General features: G+C 27.6%; 4 protein-coding genes across 8 annotated transcripts in view; 2 read left to right on the top strand and 2 right to left on the bottom strand.

Moving 5' to 3' along the window:
• The window catches only part of LOC134827865 (protein fem-1 homolog CG6966), a 36,140-nt gene extending 33,406 nt beyond the window's left edge, over positions 1 to 2,734 (top strand). For 2 of the 4 annotated variants that reach the window (XM_063840726.1, XM_063840725.1), the window contains exons 5-8: positions 20 to 206; positions 1,148 to 1,790; positions 1,848 to 2,087; positions 2,143 to 2,734. In XM_063840726.1, the coding sequence (XP_063696796.1) occupies positions 20 to 206; positions 1,148 to 1,790; positions 1,848 to 2,087; positions 2,143 to 2,328 (1,256 nt within the window). In that variant the 3' untranslated portion in view covers positions 2,329 to 2,734. The remainder of the gene's footprint in view (positions 1 to 19; positions 207 to 1,147; positions 1,791 to 1,847; positions 2,088 to 2,142) is intronic. The other 2 variants (XM_063840727.1, XM_063840728.1) reach the window with 2 other exon arrangements.
• Positions 2,735 to 3,637: 903 nt separating this feature from the next.
• On the bottom strand, positions 3,638 to 7,107 carry LOC134838339 (myelin expression factor 2). Its single transcript, XM_063853849.1, has 6 exons — positions 6,349 to 7,107; positions 6,149 to 6,260; positions 5,339 to 5,612; positions 4,845 to 5,278; positions 4,130 to 4,262; positions 3,638 to 4,064 (listed from the first exon to the last, which is right to left on the bottom strand). Exons 1-6 carry the CDS (start codon positions 6,813 to 6,815, stop codon positions 4,009 to 4,011), a joined length of 1,476 nt encoding a protein of 491 aa, XP_063709919.1. The 5' UTR covers positions 6,816 to 7,107; the 3' UTR covers positions 3,638 to 4,008.
• A 4,258-nt stretch (positions 7,108 to 11,365) lies between these two features.
• On the top strand, positions 11,366 to 12,721 carry LOC134837854 (uncharacterized). The gene is made up of 2 exons (XM_063853246.1): positions 11,366 to 11,609; positions 11,666 to 12,721. The coding sequence occupies exons 1-2, from the start codon at positions 11,366 to 11,368 to the stop codon at positions 12,646 to 12,648; spliced, it is 1,227 nt and encodes a 408-aa protein (XP_063709316.1). The 3' UTR covers positions 12,649 to 12,721.
• Positions 12,722 to 12,754: 33 nt separating this feature from the next.
• Positions 12,755 to 16,018, bottom strand: part of LOC134827863 (furin-like protease 1) — a 107,544-nt gene continuing 104,280 nt past the window's right edge. Inside the window, exon 11 of one of the 2 annotated variants that reach the window (XM_063840718.1) lies at positions 12,755 to 13,404. In XM_063840718.1, the coding sequence (XP_063696788.1) occupies positions 12,755 to 13,404 (650 nt within the window). Of the gene's footprint in view, positions 13,405 to 15,163; positions 15,303 to 16,018 lie in introns of those variants that run through there. The other variant, XM_063840719.1, reaches the window with a different exon arrangement.

The raw sequence follows: 16,018 nt of genomic DNA on the forward strand, positions 1-16,018 counted from the left end.
ATTTTTGTGACACGTGCAGGGATGACTCCATTACTCGCAGCAAGTGTTACGGGTCATGTCCCGATAGTAGAGCATCTCATTAAACTTCCAACGGTTAGTAGGGAGGATAAAATTGCGGCTTTGGAACTCCTTGGTGCCACATTTGTCGACAAAAAACGTGATATGTTGGGTGCTTTGTCATTCTGGCGACGCGCTATGGAAGACAGGTAAGAGAAATTTTATTTTTTTTTATTTAAAAAATTTTTGCTTTAATTTAATTTAATTAATTTTTTTGAAAAAATTAAAAAAAAAAATTATAAAAAAATTAAATTTTTAAAAATATTTAAAAAATTCTCAAAAAATTTTTAAAAAAATTTTTAATGCTTTTAATTTTTACAATTTATTTTTTTTTTAAAAAAATTTAATTAGTTAAATTTAAATTAAAAATTTTTAAAAATAAATTATTATTAAAAAATTTTTAATTTTTTTCCTTAATTTAATAAATTTTTTTTTTTTTAAACATTTATTTTAAATAAAAAAAAATTTTTTTTTTAAAATTATTTTTTTAAATTTAAATATTTCTTTAATAATTTAATTATTTTAAAAATTTTTTTTTAATTTTAAATTTTTTTTTTAAAAATTTTTTTTTTTAATTTTTTTAATAAATTATTAATAAAGATATGATAAATAAAAAAAAATAAAATATATTATTTGCAAATGTACAGTTTTAATAAAAAATTGAAACAAAAAATTTAAAAATAAAACCTTCAAAATATTTTTTTTTATTAAAAAAAATTATTTTTTTTAAAAATATTAAAAATTAAAAATTAAAAAAAAAATTTATTTAAAAAAAATAAATTAAATTAATTTGAGGAATTTATTTTTTTTTAGAAAAAGAGATTAAATAATGCAAATTAAATATTTTGTAAATATCAGAAAAAATTACTCAAAAACAATAATTTTGGGCCTTTTTGTTTTTTTAATTAAAAAAAATATTTAAATAAAAAATCAAAAATTAATTAAATTAAAAATAAAAAAATTAAAAAAAAATAATTAGAAAATCAAATTAAATTAAAAAATTTATTCATATTTAATTAATTAAAAAATAAAAAAAAATTTTTTTGTTGAATAAAAAAATTAATAAAAATAATTTTTTCTTATTTTTCAGATATCAAAACGAGCCAACTTTGCCAAAACCTACCCAAGTCCCTGTCGCGGCATACGATTTCGCACGCGAAGTGAACGACATCAACGCATTAGACGAACTTGTGATGGATCCCGACGAAATGCGAATGCAAGCGCTCCTCATACGCGAACGAATTTTAGGTCCCGTGCATCCCGACACAAGTTATTACATCCGTTTCCGAGGCGCTGTTTACGCAGATTCCGGTCGATTTGACAGATGCATCGAACTTTGGACCTACGCTCTCACAATGCAACAAAATATCCTCGAGCCACTGAACCCGATGACGCAATCTTCGTTACTTTCGTTCGCGGAATTGTTCAGTTTTATGCTTGGCGAGGCAGGAAGACCCGTAACTCGAGGTCGAATTGTGCCGCCGATCGAGACGAAAGATATGCTGTTAGTATTTAATAAGTCAATTAAGGAAGTAGTGTTAGGACAAGAGATGCTCCGAAGTATGAGTGAGGGAAGCGAACGTGATACGACACTTGTGAACTTGAATCGTGCTCTAGTCATTGCGTTGCACATTGCCTGCCTGTTGGCGAGATTACTTGATGACGAAGCTGATTGCCCGGAGGAGCTCAAAAGTAGTATTTATAAATCTTTGTATGAATTAGTGAAGTTAAAGGTAATTTTTTTCAAATTTTTTCGATTTTTTCATCAATTAACGTCATTTTTTCCGCAGACAATTGTTCGTCAAGGTCGAACAGCGCTCCATCTCGCATGTTATCGCGAAGCTGCTCTCGTCGGAAGATATCCCGCGTGCCAATTTCCGTCGCCGCAACTCGTTAAAGCACTTCTCCAAGTCGGCGCTGACCCCAATGCCATCGACGAAGCCGGAAATACTCCTTTGCACTTGGCTGCTTTGGCTCATCCATGCCCGGCGAGTCTCGCACAAACGCTCGTTCAACACGGAGCTCACTTGGTAAGTCCCAATTTCCCTTTTTTGTGACATTTTTTAACAAAAAAAATAATTTTAGGACACCCGAAATCACGATGGCGACACATTCGAAAGTCTGTTACAGGATCAACAAGTGCACGAATTGGTGAATCCGGCAAAACACACAACTCTCGTCTGTTTAGCGGCACGAATAATTCGACAGTACGACATCCCGTATGAAAATCAAATCCCGCGATTCTTGTACGACGTGATCGAATCTCACTAAACAACGACGAGCTCTCCGAAGAAGAAAAAAAAATTAACAACGAAAAATCCGTCTCTCAGGTCAAAAAATTCGCGTCGAGTTTTTGTGTGATTTTCCGTCGTTTCTACAACGAAACGCGTTGAAAAATAATAATAAAATTAATTAGAAATCTATATTGCTTGCAAATTGTAATCATCTTGAGACGCTTGAATGATTTTATTTTGTGAATAATTATTTTTTGTTTTTTTGATAAAAAAAAATTCTGAAGAACTGTCGAATTTGTGAATTTTTCTCATGGAAAAATTACGAATTTATGAAAAGATTGATTTTGTCTTTTTTTTAAAGAGCAAAAGAGAATCTTGAGATATGTAAAAAAAAATAAATTTAGAAATTTTTAAGTATCTATAGATAAATAATAAAAAAATATTAATCATTAAAATTGGAAGTGATTTAAGAATTAATAAAAAAAAATATTAAAAAAATTATTTTTTTTATTTTTTATTTCTCCGTTTTCAAAAAAAAAATATTTTAAGTTTCAATTAAGGTAAGTAAAAAATTAAAAAAAAAAAAAAATATTTTTTATTTAAAATTTTTTTTTTATTTTTTTTTTTTTGAGAAAAAAATGATCCCAAAATATTAGGTATCGATGAATTAAAAAAATTAAAAAATAAAAATTCAAAAGATTTAAAAATTAATATGAATATTTTTCATAAATTAATTTTTTTAAAATTTTTTTAATTGAAAAATATATTTTTAAAAAATAAAAAAAAAAGATTAAAAAAATAAAAAAATAAAAAAAATTTTAAATATTTTTGAATAAAAAATAATATTTCTTAATATTTTTTTTTAAATTTTTTTATGTTTTTTTTTGAAAAAGTATTTTAAAAAAATAAAAGATTTTTAAAAAAATAAAAAAAAAAAAAAAAATAAATAAAAAAAAAATATTTTTCTTAAATATTTTTTCTGAATATTTGATTTGATTTTTTTTTTTATAATTTTTTTAATGAAAAAAAAATTAGGTAAGAGATATGTGAAAAATTAAAAAAAAAATATTTTTTTTCTTTTTATTTTATTTTTTTATAATGACAAAAAATTAAAATTTCTTTTAGAGTTTCTTACAAAATTTTCTAAAATTGTAGAGCCTTCATTCCTTAAAAAAAATTTAAAATAAAAAAAAAATAAATTTATTTATGGGATTTGTCAGTTTATTTATCTCAAAATTAAAATCTTATGAAACTACAAGAAGACTGTGTCTTACAGAGAAAAAGCATTTAAAACGCCTGCCTATCAAAAAATGCCCCATGACGCACTTAAAACATAAAAAGGTGGATTTCGTTCTTTTTGCAACTTCGTCAGAAACTTCAATAATGTTAAATTTATTTCAATTACAGATAAAAAATAATAAAAAAAAATATTTTTCGAACGCCACGATAAATTCCACACTCTACTACTTGGCTTGCAGTTCTTGCTGTTTCTCCTTACAAAATGTGTAAATGTGATTTTTTTTCTGAGTTTTTTCTTTCTTTTTGTGAATTGTGAGACCTTAGCTTCTAAATTTGGGAGAAGGGATTGAAAAAATATTTTTTTATCTTTGGGAGAAAATTTGTGTGTGAAGACGGAGATGATCATGAATTGAAAAAAAAAAATGAAGAGAGGGTGATTGCGACGCTGTCTTGCTAAATTAAAAACTAAAAGAAATGCTTAGAAATAATCGATATCAACCAATCGTCCATCGAATCTGCTGCCATTCATGAGTTCTAAAAAATAAAAAAAAAATAATTAATTTTTTTGGCTTTTTTGTGATTTTTTAATGGATTCTTACTGATAGCAACTTCTGCATCGCGATTCGAAGAGAAACGAACAACGCCGGCTTCGCCACGAATTTCGGCAAATTTAACTTCGCCGACATCACGGAATTTGTCGCGCAAGTTTTGCCAAGTCCATGAAGCGGGAAGCTGTGAAAAAAATAAAATTAAATTAAAAATGTTAGAAAATATTTAAATTTTCTTCAAGTTAATTTTTTTTATTTTCTTTGAATTTTAATTTTTTTATTAAAATTTTTTTTTTTTTTTTTAATTTTAATTTTTTTTGTTCATTTATTTTTTTAATTTTTATTTTTTAAAATAATTTGACCGTTTTTAAAATTTTATTTTTTTTATTTCTTATCAAAACTTTTTTTTGTCTTTCAATCTTTTTTATTTTATTTTTTTTTTAAAAAAAAATTCAAAAAATAATTAAAAGATTTTTTTAAAAAGAAAATAATTTTTTTCAATAATTTTCTTAAAAATTTATTTTTTTTAAAATTCCAAAAAAAAAAAATAAAATAAATTTAAATTAAAATTTAAATAAAATAATAATTTTAAATAAATATTTTTTTTACTCAATATTAAAAAAAAAAATTTTTTGAAATATTTTTATATGAATCTTTGCAAAAAAAAATTATGAAAAATATTTAAAAAAATTTTAAAGTCAAAAAAAAAAATAAAAAAAAGGAAAAATAAAATATTTAAAAAATTTAAAAAAGGAAAATTTCTTACATTTCTGATGATGATAGTATCCGACTGCCGGCTATTATCTCTTCCATTTCCAAATCCGCCACGGAAATCATCTTGCGTCGAGTAACTTCTTACCCCGAGATCGAAATCGTTGCTTGAGCGATTTGGCACGGAGCTATTTGTGTTGTACGCAGCCGACGTTGAAAACGCTGGATTCGAATCGGAAGCATTATTAAGCGCACCGCCCAATCCGAGCCCCGTCAAACCCGCGGCAGACGACAAATTCGACAACGCACTGACACCCGACAACGCACTCAACGCTGCCAAGTTACTCGCCAAATTCGGTTGACCCAACAAACTTGCGGCATTCGTGATTGGCGGAGCAACGGGAGCCGGAACTTGATTTCCTGGCCCGTTATTCGATTGCAACGACGGCAAATTACGCGCGACATCTCGCAAGGGTTCGCCATTGGGACCTAAAATTAAAAATTTTTATTAAAAAAAAATTTTTTTAATTAATTTTGAATTTTTTTTACCTAAACCGAGTCCAATTCCTTTCAAACCTTCGGGTAACTTGACGCCCTCATTTTTGTCGGGCACCCGATCCAAACGCACCGTCATGCGACGCTCATATAATTGTTGGCGATCGAACATGGAAATCGCTTGAACTGCTTCGACGGGATGTTCGTATTCGACGACGGCAAAACCGCGACTCGCTCCATCTTTGTCCGTGGCTAAATCGACGGAGACAACTTTTCCCGCCATTTTGAACACTTGCTTCAACTTTTTCGCATCGACTTTGTAATCCATCTACAGATTTTTTTTTTGATCAACGCAAAAGCGAAACAAAAAACGAATCGATCGAACGAATTTGCGAACAAAGCAAAAAAATATCGAATCGAATCATCGTGTTGATTTTTTTTTTGGTGAATGGAAAACGAGAAGAAACAAAAAATGAAGAAAAATTTAATTTTTATCACAAATATTTTTTTTTGTCAAAAACAAAACAACCTAATTTTACTCTCTAAATTGCTCGGTGTCGCTCTGTGTCAGCACAAATCAACGTAAATTACGAAAAATTTGGTTTTCGGAAGGACAACGAGACTTTTTTCCCCCAAAAAAAAAATTCTATGCCACAAAAAATTGAATTTTTTCACCTGAATTTACGAGATTTGGCTTGAAAATGAATTTTGAGCATGCATGCATCTAACTAAAAAATTAAAATTTTAACTACAGTGACCTAGCTGACACAAATCTGATCAAGACAAGAGTTCGTGACGACTTTGCCCATTCCTCAAAAACTAATTCGGTTGATAAAAAGTGTCAAATTGCGACAAAATACTCACGTTTGCAACGAAAACTTTTGTGTGCAAAGGACCTTGAATGCCCAAACCCTCAAGGAATTTCACACTCAACCCATACGTTTCGAATTGACGCTCATCGAAATGACCTCCGCCCCTAAAGGAGAGCAAAAAATTGATGAAAAGTTGAAAAAACGCCGCAAAACCTGCAAAAAAATGTCAAAAATTTCAAATCCAATACTAACATTCGATCATCGTCGCGATCCCGTCCTCCGCGAAAACTGTTATTCATGCCGCCGCCGGGACCATCGATGCGTTTCGGCACAACTCGCCCATATTTGTCGCGCTCATTGCCATAATCTTCCTTCACGACGAGATTCCGGCCGTTGATTTCGTAGCGATTCATCTTCTCCAAGCACTTTTCCACGCAATCCGGTTTGTCGAACTCCACAATTCCGCATCCGCGCGGTTTGTTGTTCTCATCCGTGAACAGCTCGACGAACGAAACGTCGCCAACTTCACGCCGGAACAGGTCCTTCAAGTCCTGCCAACGAAACTCGTACGGAATGTTCGAGACGTAGATGCGACGAGTATTTTTGCCGCCGGGTCCTCCGCGATCCCGACTGCGAGATCTTTCGCGCGGACCTCCGTCGTCGAAGCGACTTCCGCGATCGCTGCGACGATTATTGCGATCTCGATCCTCAGACATCATTTTCTATTTTTGACGAAACACGCAAAAGTGGAAAAATTCGGAAGCAAAAAAAATAATTCGAGACTCTCTCAACAAAAATGTCTGCCAAAATGACGCCGATAAGCAAAATCAATGAACGAATTTTTTGTTGCGAGAAATTTTTGCACACTACGATAACTCTTGCAAGCACTTGATACTTTTCCTGTTCCTGAGCACTCGGGCTGCGTTTTGACACTAATTTGACTGAGAAATTGTCGGTTTTTCGACGATTTTTTGGGGAATTCAGACAGAAGTTGCTTTTTTACTTGAAGATTCAAATCGACACTTGCTAATTCAAGTTTTTTTTTGCCCAATTCACATTTTTTGTTTTTTTGAGGCAATTACAATTTTTAAAAATGTTTCACATCTCATCTTATTTGATTTAATTTTTTTATTATTTATTTCTTTTATTGAAATATAAATTATTATTTAAAAATTTTCTGATTATTTCATTTATTTAATTTTTATTAATTTCTTTTAAAATGATTTTTTATTTATTTTTTTTGTTCTATTTAATTTTTATTTTTCAAAATTTAATGAAATTTTAATGAAAATCAGCTGAAATCTTTAATTATGATGCAAAAAAATTGAAACTGAAAAAAAATCCTTTGAAATAGTTTTTTTTTTTTTTTGAAAACTAAATCAAGAGCAAAAAAACTGTGTCAAAGCTATTTTTGTCAAATCTTGCTCCAAATGGATTGAAATTTGTCAGAGGGCTCTAATTTATCATTTTTAATCATTTTATAACTCAAAACTGCCAAAAAATTGAAACTGAAAAAAATTTTTTCTTTGACATAGTTTTGTTTTAAAAACTAAATCAAGAGCAAAAAAACTGTGTCAAAAACTGTGTCAAAGCAATTTTTGTCAAATCTTGCTCCAAATGGACTGAAATTTGTCAGAGGGCTCTAATTTATCATTTTTAATCATTTTATAACTCAAAACTGCCAAAAAATTGAAACTGAAAAAAAATTTTTTCTTTGACATAGTTTTGTTTTAAAAACTAAATCAAGAGCAAAAAAACTGTGTCAAAAACTGTGTCAAAGCCAATTTTGTCAATTATTGCTCCAAATGGATTGAAATTTGTCAGAGGGCTCTAATTTATCATTTTTAATCATTTTATAACTCAAAACTGCCAAAAAATTGAAACTGAAAAAAATTTTTTTCTTTGACATAGTTTTGTTTTGAAAACTAAATCAAGAGCAAAAAAAACCGTGTCAAAAACTGTGTCAAAGCCAATTTTGTCAATTATTGCTCCAAATGGATTGAAATTTGTCAGAGGGCTCTAATTTATCATTTTTAATCATTTTATAACTCAAAACTGCCAAAAAATTGAAACTGAAAAAAATTTTTTTCTTTGACATAGTTTTGTTTTAAAAACTAAATCAAGAGCAAAAAAACTGTGTCAAAAACTGTGTCAAAGCCAATTTTGTCAATTATTGCTCCAAATGGATTGAAATTTGTCAGAGGGCTCTAATTTATCATTTTTAATCATTTTATAACTCAAAACTGCCAAAAAATTGAAACTGAAAAAAAATTTTTTCTTTGACATAGTTTTGTTTTGAAAACTAAATCAAGAGCAAAAAAACTGTGTCAAAAACTGTGTCAAAGCAATTTTTGTCAAATCTTGCTCCAAATGGATTGAAATTTGTCAGAGGGCTCTAATTTATCATTTTTAATCATTTTATAACTCAAAACTGCCAAAAAATTGAAACTGAAAAAAAATTTTTTCTTTGACATAGTTTTGTTTTGAAAACTAAATCAAGAGCAAAAAAACTGTGTCAAAAACTGTGTCAAAGCAATTTTTGTCAAATCTTGCTCCAAATGGATTGAAATTTGTCAGAGGGCTCTAATTTATCATTTTTAATCATTTTATAACTCAAAACTGCCAAAAAATTGAAACTGAAAAAAAAATTTTTCTTTGACATAGTTTTGTTTTGAAAACTAAATCAAGAGCAAAAAAACTGTGTCAAAAACTGTGTCAAAGCAATTTTTGTCAAATCTTGCTCCAAATGGATTGAAATTTGTCAGAGGGCTCTAATTTATCATTTTTAATCATTTTATAACTCAAAACTGCCAAAAAATTGAAACTGAAAAAAAATTTTTTCTTTGACATAGTTTTGTTTTAAAAACTAAATCAAGAGCAAAAAAACTGTGTCAAAAACTGTGTCAAAGCAATTTTGTCAATTATTGCTCCAAATGGATTGAAATTTGTCAGAGGGCTCTAATTTATCATTTTTAATCATTTTATAACTCAAAACTGCCAAAAAATTGAAACTGAAAAAAATTTTTTTCTTTGACATAGTTTTGTTTTGAAAACTAAATCAAGAGCAAAAAAAACTGTGTCAAAAACTGTGTCAAAGCCAATTTTGTCAAATCTTGCTCCAAATGGATTGAAATTTGTCAGAGGGCTCTAATTTATCATTTTTAATCATTTTATAACTCAAAACTGCCAAAAAATTGAAACTGAAAAAAAATTTTTTCTTTGACATAGTTTTGTTTTAAAAACTAAATCAAGAGCAAAAAAACTGTGTCAAAAACTGTGTCAAAGCAATTTTGTCAAAAAATTTGAAATTTGTCAGAGGGCTCTAATTTATCATTTTTAATCATTTTATAACTCAAAACTGCCAAAAAATTGAAACTGAAAAAAAAATTTTTCTTTGACATAGTTTTGTTTTAAAAACTAAATCAAGAGCAAAAAAACTGTGTCAAAAACTGTGTCAAAGCAATTTTTGTCAAATCTTGCTCCAAATGGATTGAAATTTGTCAGAGGGCTCTAATTTATCATTTTTAATCATTTTAAAACTGCCAAAAAATTGAAACTGAAAAAAAATTTTTTCTTTGAAAACTGCAAAAAAAACTGTGTCAAAAAATTGAAACTGAAAAAAAATTTCTTTGACATAGTTTTGTTTTAAAAACTAAATCAAGAGCAAAAAAACTGTGTCAAAAACTGTGTCAAAGCAATTTTTGTCAAATCTTGCTCCAAATGGATTGAAATTTGTCAGAGGGCTCTAATTTATCATTTTTAATCATTTTATAACTCAAAACTGCCAAAAAATTGAAACTGAAAAAAAATTTTTCTTTGACATAGTTTTGTTTTGAAAACTAAATCAAGAGCAAAAAAACTGTGTCAAAGCAATTTTGTCAAATCTTGCTCCAAATGGATTGAAATTTGTCAGAGGGCTCTAATTTATCATTTTTAATCATTTTATAACTCAAAACTGCCAAAAAATTGAAACTGAAAAAAAAATTTTTCTTTGACATAGTTTTGTTTTGAAAATTAAATCAAGAGCAAAAAAACTGTGTCAAAAACTGTTTCAAAGCAATTTTTGTCAAATCTTGCTCCAAATGGATTGAAATTTGTCAGAGGGCTCTAATTTATCATTTTTAATCATTTTATAACTCAAAACTGCCAAAAAATTGAAACTGAAAAAAAATTTTTTCTTTGACATAGTTTTGTTTTAAAAACTAAATCAAGAGCAAAAAAACTGTGTCAAAAACTGTGTCAAAGCAATTTTTGTCAAATCTTGCTCCAAATGGATTGAAATTTGTCAGAGGGCTCTAATTTATCATTTTTAATCATTTTATAACTCAAAACTGCCAAAAAATTGAAACTGAAAAAAAATTTTTCTTTGACATAGTTTTGTTTTGAAAAATAAATCAAGAGCAAAAAAACTGTGTCAAAAACTGTGTCAAAGCAATTTTTGTCAAATCTTGCTCCAAATGGATTGAAATTTGTCAGAGGGCTCTAATTTATCATTTTTAATCATTTTATAACTCAAAACTGCCAAAAAATTGAAACTGAAAAAAAATTTTTTCTTTGACATAGTTTTGTTTTGAAAACTAAATCAAGAGCAAAAAAACTGTGTCAAAGCAATTTTTGTCAAATCTTGCTCCAAATGGATTGAAATTTGTCAGAGGGCTCTAATTTATCATTTTTAATCATTTTATAACTCAAAACTGCCAAAAAATTGAAACTGAAAAAAAATTTTTTCTTTGACATAGTTTTGTTTTGAAAACTAAATCAAGAGCAAAAAAACTGTGTCAAAGCAATTTTTGTCAAATCTTGCTCCAAATGGATTGAAATTTGTCAGAGGGCTCTAATTTATCATTTTTAATCATTTTATAACTCAAAACTGCCAAAAAATTGAAACTGAAAAAAAATTTTTCTTTGACATAGTTTTGTTTTGAAAATTAAATCAAGAGCAAAAAAACTGTGTCAAAGCAATTTTTGTCAAATCTTGCTCCAAATGGATTGAAATTTGTCAGAGGGCTCTAATTTATCATTTTTAATCATTTTGTAACTCAAAACTGCCAAAAAATTGAAACTGAAAAAATTTTTTTTCTTTGACATAGTTTTGTTTTGAAAACTAAATCAAGAGCAAAAAAACTGTGTCAAAAACTGTGTCAAAGCCAATTTTGTCAAATCTTGCTCTAAATGGATTAAAAATTGAAAATTTTAGGATTTTAATTTAAATTTAAAAAAATAAATAATGTGAAACATTTTTTTAACTTGTATTTGCCTAACTGTCAAAATGCCAGAGTGTTATTTTCGACGGAATACATTACCGGATTGTTTTGATTTTCGCATGCATTTTTGCCTTCTCAATAAAATCTCAAATAAAATGCTGCGAAAAGCTACTTTTCTTCTCACAATCACAAGAAATTATCAAAAAACCTCCGTTTTATCGAGCAGAAAGACTATTGGCGTTCATCATCGTGCGAAAATCTTAAAAGATGACAACAAAGATTACGTTGAAATGCTCGAAGAGGATCCAGGTTAAACAAATTTTTTAATTTAAATAAAATTTTTAATAATTTTCTTTTTATTTTAGAATTCGATGCCGATTCAGACTTCTTCGACATGGATATCTCGCACAAAGAACACGAAAGAGAGATGAAACGCCATCGAGAAAAACTCCCAAAATGGATTGTTCGCGACAAATATTTCAAGACAACAACGCCGAATTTCCTCACATGGGCAGAAAAAGAGCAAATCCGACATTTACATCAACAAGATCCCGACGAATGGACTCCCGAACGTTTGTGTCAATGCTTCCCCATCGACATGCATCACATTGGCAAGTTGCTTAAAAATAGATGGACTCCCAACTCAGCGAAACGAGTCGAAAAACACGATGCTGCGGCAAAAGAAAATTGGGAAAAATTCCGAAGAGGCGAATTAACGGAAAAATTACCGCCGAAATTTGCCAAACACTTGTTAAACTTCAAAGATCGCGAGATAGATTTGTCAGCTTTGCCCAAATTCGAGCCGAAACCGAGATTATCTGACCTTGTAAAGACCGACAATGACGAATTTCTGAGTATTATCACATCAGCAAAGAAATTATTAGAAGTAGAAGAGCCAAAAAAGGAAGAAATTAAGCAAATCGAGTCAAATGAGAAGCCTTCGAGTTATGATAAAATGATGAAAGAACTCCCAAAAGAGATGAGAAATGAAAAAATGACCTTGGATGAGCTCAAAATGCTGTTAGGGGATCAAGATGACCCAGTTGAGGTCGATGAACCAATTGAGGCGACAGAAAAAAAGGAAATTCAAGTTCGACAAAACCCCGCAGGAACGGGAATTGTACAAAAATCTCAAAAAATCGCCTCAAAATCGATTGATTTCCCAAAAAAATACGAAGTTGGGGTTTTGTCACAGAAAAATCTGAATTCAATGTACATCGAACCGATTCAGGAACGAATTAAAATCCCGAAAAAGCTGTGGAAGAAAAATGCAACGTACAAATATAAGGATTGTTTTTACGACGACGATGGGGAGTTGTTGTATCGAGTGCCTGGATTAACAAAATAATTTTAGAAAAATTAAAAAAATAGTCAATAAATAATTTTTTAATTAATTTTATTTAATTTTTATCAACTGGAATAATAATTTAAATGCATCACTAGATTTTTCACGTTCAGTCGTACCTCCGCGCCGAGTAAATTTCCGTATCTTCGTCGGAACTCGTGCTTTCCATGCGTTGCAACTCTCGTTTGAATGCCACGGCGCTACTTTTATTTATTGTCTGTCGTCCCATTTCGTGGTCGTCATCGTTCAGGGGGTTGTACGTATACTCCTTGAAGCCGGAACAACAGACATTTCGAAAGAAAAAATACGCCCCGAAAAAAATGACGAAAAATATGACACCGAAAAACGCTCCAACGAGCATCAGTTCTTGCGTATTGAGTTTAAAGATGAAATTCACGTCGGGCGGGGGATCCTCGAATGCCGGCGGACGACAATACGTTTCGTTGTCAAGTGTGATATTGAGATAATCTGAAATGCATTCGGTGCATTGGTTATCGGAGGGACCTCGACATCGTTGACACGAATAGTGACAAGCGTCGCATAATTTTTGGATTGTAGCTCCCGTGAGAAGTTCAGCTTTGAGGTCGCCCATTTCGGATAAAGATTCTTCTTCGCCAGCGTTGCGGAGGGAAAGGGATTTTTCCTTTTTGTGTTTTTTTGGAGCTTGAGCATCGGAAGAAATTTCAGGAACCATGAAAGATCCGTCGGGACAGGAACTGTAACAACGATCCTTGAATAAAAATGTATCTTTGGCACATTCTGAAATGAAAAGAGAAGTAAAATAAAATAAATAATGAAAAAAATTCAATGAAAAAATAAATATTTGAATAAAAATAAAAACTAATTAAAAAAGTTAAATTAATTGCAATAAATTTTATCAATTTGTCATAATAAAATTTTCTTTGATTGAATTGGTATCTTTTTAATTTATAATAATTATTGCAATTAATTTTTTCCACAAAAAAAAAATTAAATAAAATATGAAAAAGCCAATTCCTTAAAAAAATATCCATTAAATTAAATAAAATATTTTTTTTTAAGATGAAAAAAAAAATTTTTTTAAATAAATTTTATGTTCATCCTAAAAATTTTCATAAATAATGATAATAATTATTAATAAATTAATAATTGAATACAACTTCATTTATTATAGTATATAAATAAAATATATCATAAAAAATCAACTTCATCATCAACTACAAAATTTTGTGTTAATTAAAACATTTATATGAATAATAATAAATAAATTATTTATAATGAAAAATTTATTCTAATAAAAATTATTTTTTATTTTAAATTTTTTTTATAAAAAATTAAATAAAAAATATTTTTTTAATTTTTCTTTAAATAAAAATTTATTTAATATTTTTTTTATAAAAATTTTAATTATTCTTGTTAAAAATTATTATATTATTTTTTTTATAAAAATTATTAAAATTTTATTTTTATAAAAATTTTAAATAAAATTTTTTAATTTTTAATTTAATAAAATTTTTAATAAAAAATTTTGTTTATAAATAAATTTTTTATTTTTTAATAAATTTCTAATTGATATTTTTTTATTTTTAAAATTTTTATAAAATCGTATAAAAATTTTAATTATTATATTTATTATTTTTTAATTAAATAAATATTTTTTTATTTTAATAAAATTTAATTAATAATAAAAATTTGTTAAAAAAAATTTTTTTTTTTAATAAATAATATAATTTTTAAATATATTTAATAAAAAAAATAATATAATAATTTTTAATTAGAATAAAATTTCTGTAAAAATAATTTTAAATATTTTTTATATAAAATATTTATTTTTTGTAAATTTTATTTTTTTTTCCATAATAGTAAAACTTTTATTTTCTCATAAATTTATTAAAAATTAATAAATAACTTCTTCAATAAATATTAAATGCAAGTGCAAGCAAAGTTAAACAAAAATTGGTTAGTCAAAACAATATTTTACAAAAAGTTACTAAATCTCAAAAAATAACCAAAGTAAACCAAAGCCAAACAAGAATAACTAAACTAATATTAAAAAAACAACAAAAAACTACATTTAAAATTAAAAGTAAAGAGAGTAAAAACTAAACTACACACAAAAAACCACCAAATACAAATAACGTATAAAAAGACACTCACCAGTAATGTTTTAACATTTTTTTAGAGGAACAACTGATTTTTTTTATATATATTTTTTTGCTATTAGAGTAGTAGGTAGTAGAAGTTTACTGGTAGAGGAGCTACAGAAAAATGGTGGTTTTGTTTAATAAAAGTTGGCATATTTTTTCAAACTATTTTTTTTTTTTTTTTGGTATGAACAGGAAATCTCCCTCGTTTTACGAATAAATTTGCGCTAAAAAAAACTTTATCTTCTTTTTTTTGTGTGAAATAAATAGTTTGGCTAAGGAGAAAATTATATTATTATTCTTTTATGTTTTAACAAATTTTAACACAACCTCTACCTAATTAGTGCACTTTATTATTTAAAAAAAAATTATTTTCGGTGCATGATTATTTTTTTTTTATAATTTTAAAGTTTAAAAAAAAATTAAAGAATTTTTGTTAGTCAGTTCGAGTCCGTAAACGTGCGTTTCGTCGCCAAAGTGTTGTCATGTAAGTCCAAAGTCCTCCCAGAAAACCTTGATTCCTTATTCTTGGCGCTGAAAGAGGCAAAAAAAGCATGAGACGAATTACAATGGAAAAAGTCGTGTCACGTTAAACATTTAAATAAATAAAAAAAACTTAACAATTGAACATTAAACAACACAATTCGACATAAAATACCCTTTTTTGATTATCTTATATAATTTTTTTTATTGTTCTTCCCTTTTTTTCTTTCGTTATTGTTATAATTATTTTTTTTATCTATAAATATTTCCGAACAGCTGCTTTTCTTAAATTTTATCAGTAATTGTATTTTTTTATTAATTATTAATAATTATACGTCCTTAATAAACTTTTTACAACTATCCTAACTAGATATCAAACGTCTATATCAAATAATTTTTTTTTATTTTTTATAAATATTTTTTTTTATCTACAATTTTTTTAAGTTTTTTTTTTTGTAAGAGTCTATTGCCCTGCCATGACGTTTTTTTTTATCATCATCATTTTTTTATTTATTTATTTTTTTTTTGTAAATAAAAATCAGAAGCAACGATTCTTTGAACAGAATCTAACTTTTTTTTTTTTTTTTTGAACAAAACTATTTTTTTATCGAATATATTTTTCCTATCTACCCTCAAAATGTTACATAACTAATTTTCCGTTCAATAAATTGTTGTACCGTTATTCGTTTATATATTTTATTTATAGTTTATTTATTTACACACACGTTATAATTTAATTTTAAGTCTCATTATATATGTTGAAATAT

This window comes from Culicoides brevitarsis, chromosome 1 (assembly GCF_036172545.1).
Source record: "Culicoides brevitarsis isolate CSIRO-B50_1 chromosome 1, AGI_CSIRO_Cbre_v1, whole genome shotgun sequence".
Classification (NCBI taxonomy): Eukaryota; Metazoa; Arthropoda; class Insecta; order Diptera; family Ceratopogonidae; genus Culicoides; species Culicoides brevitarsis.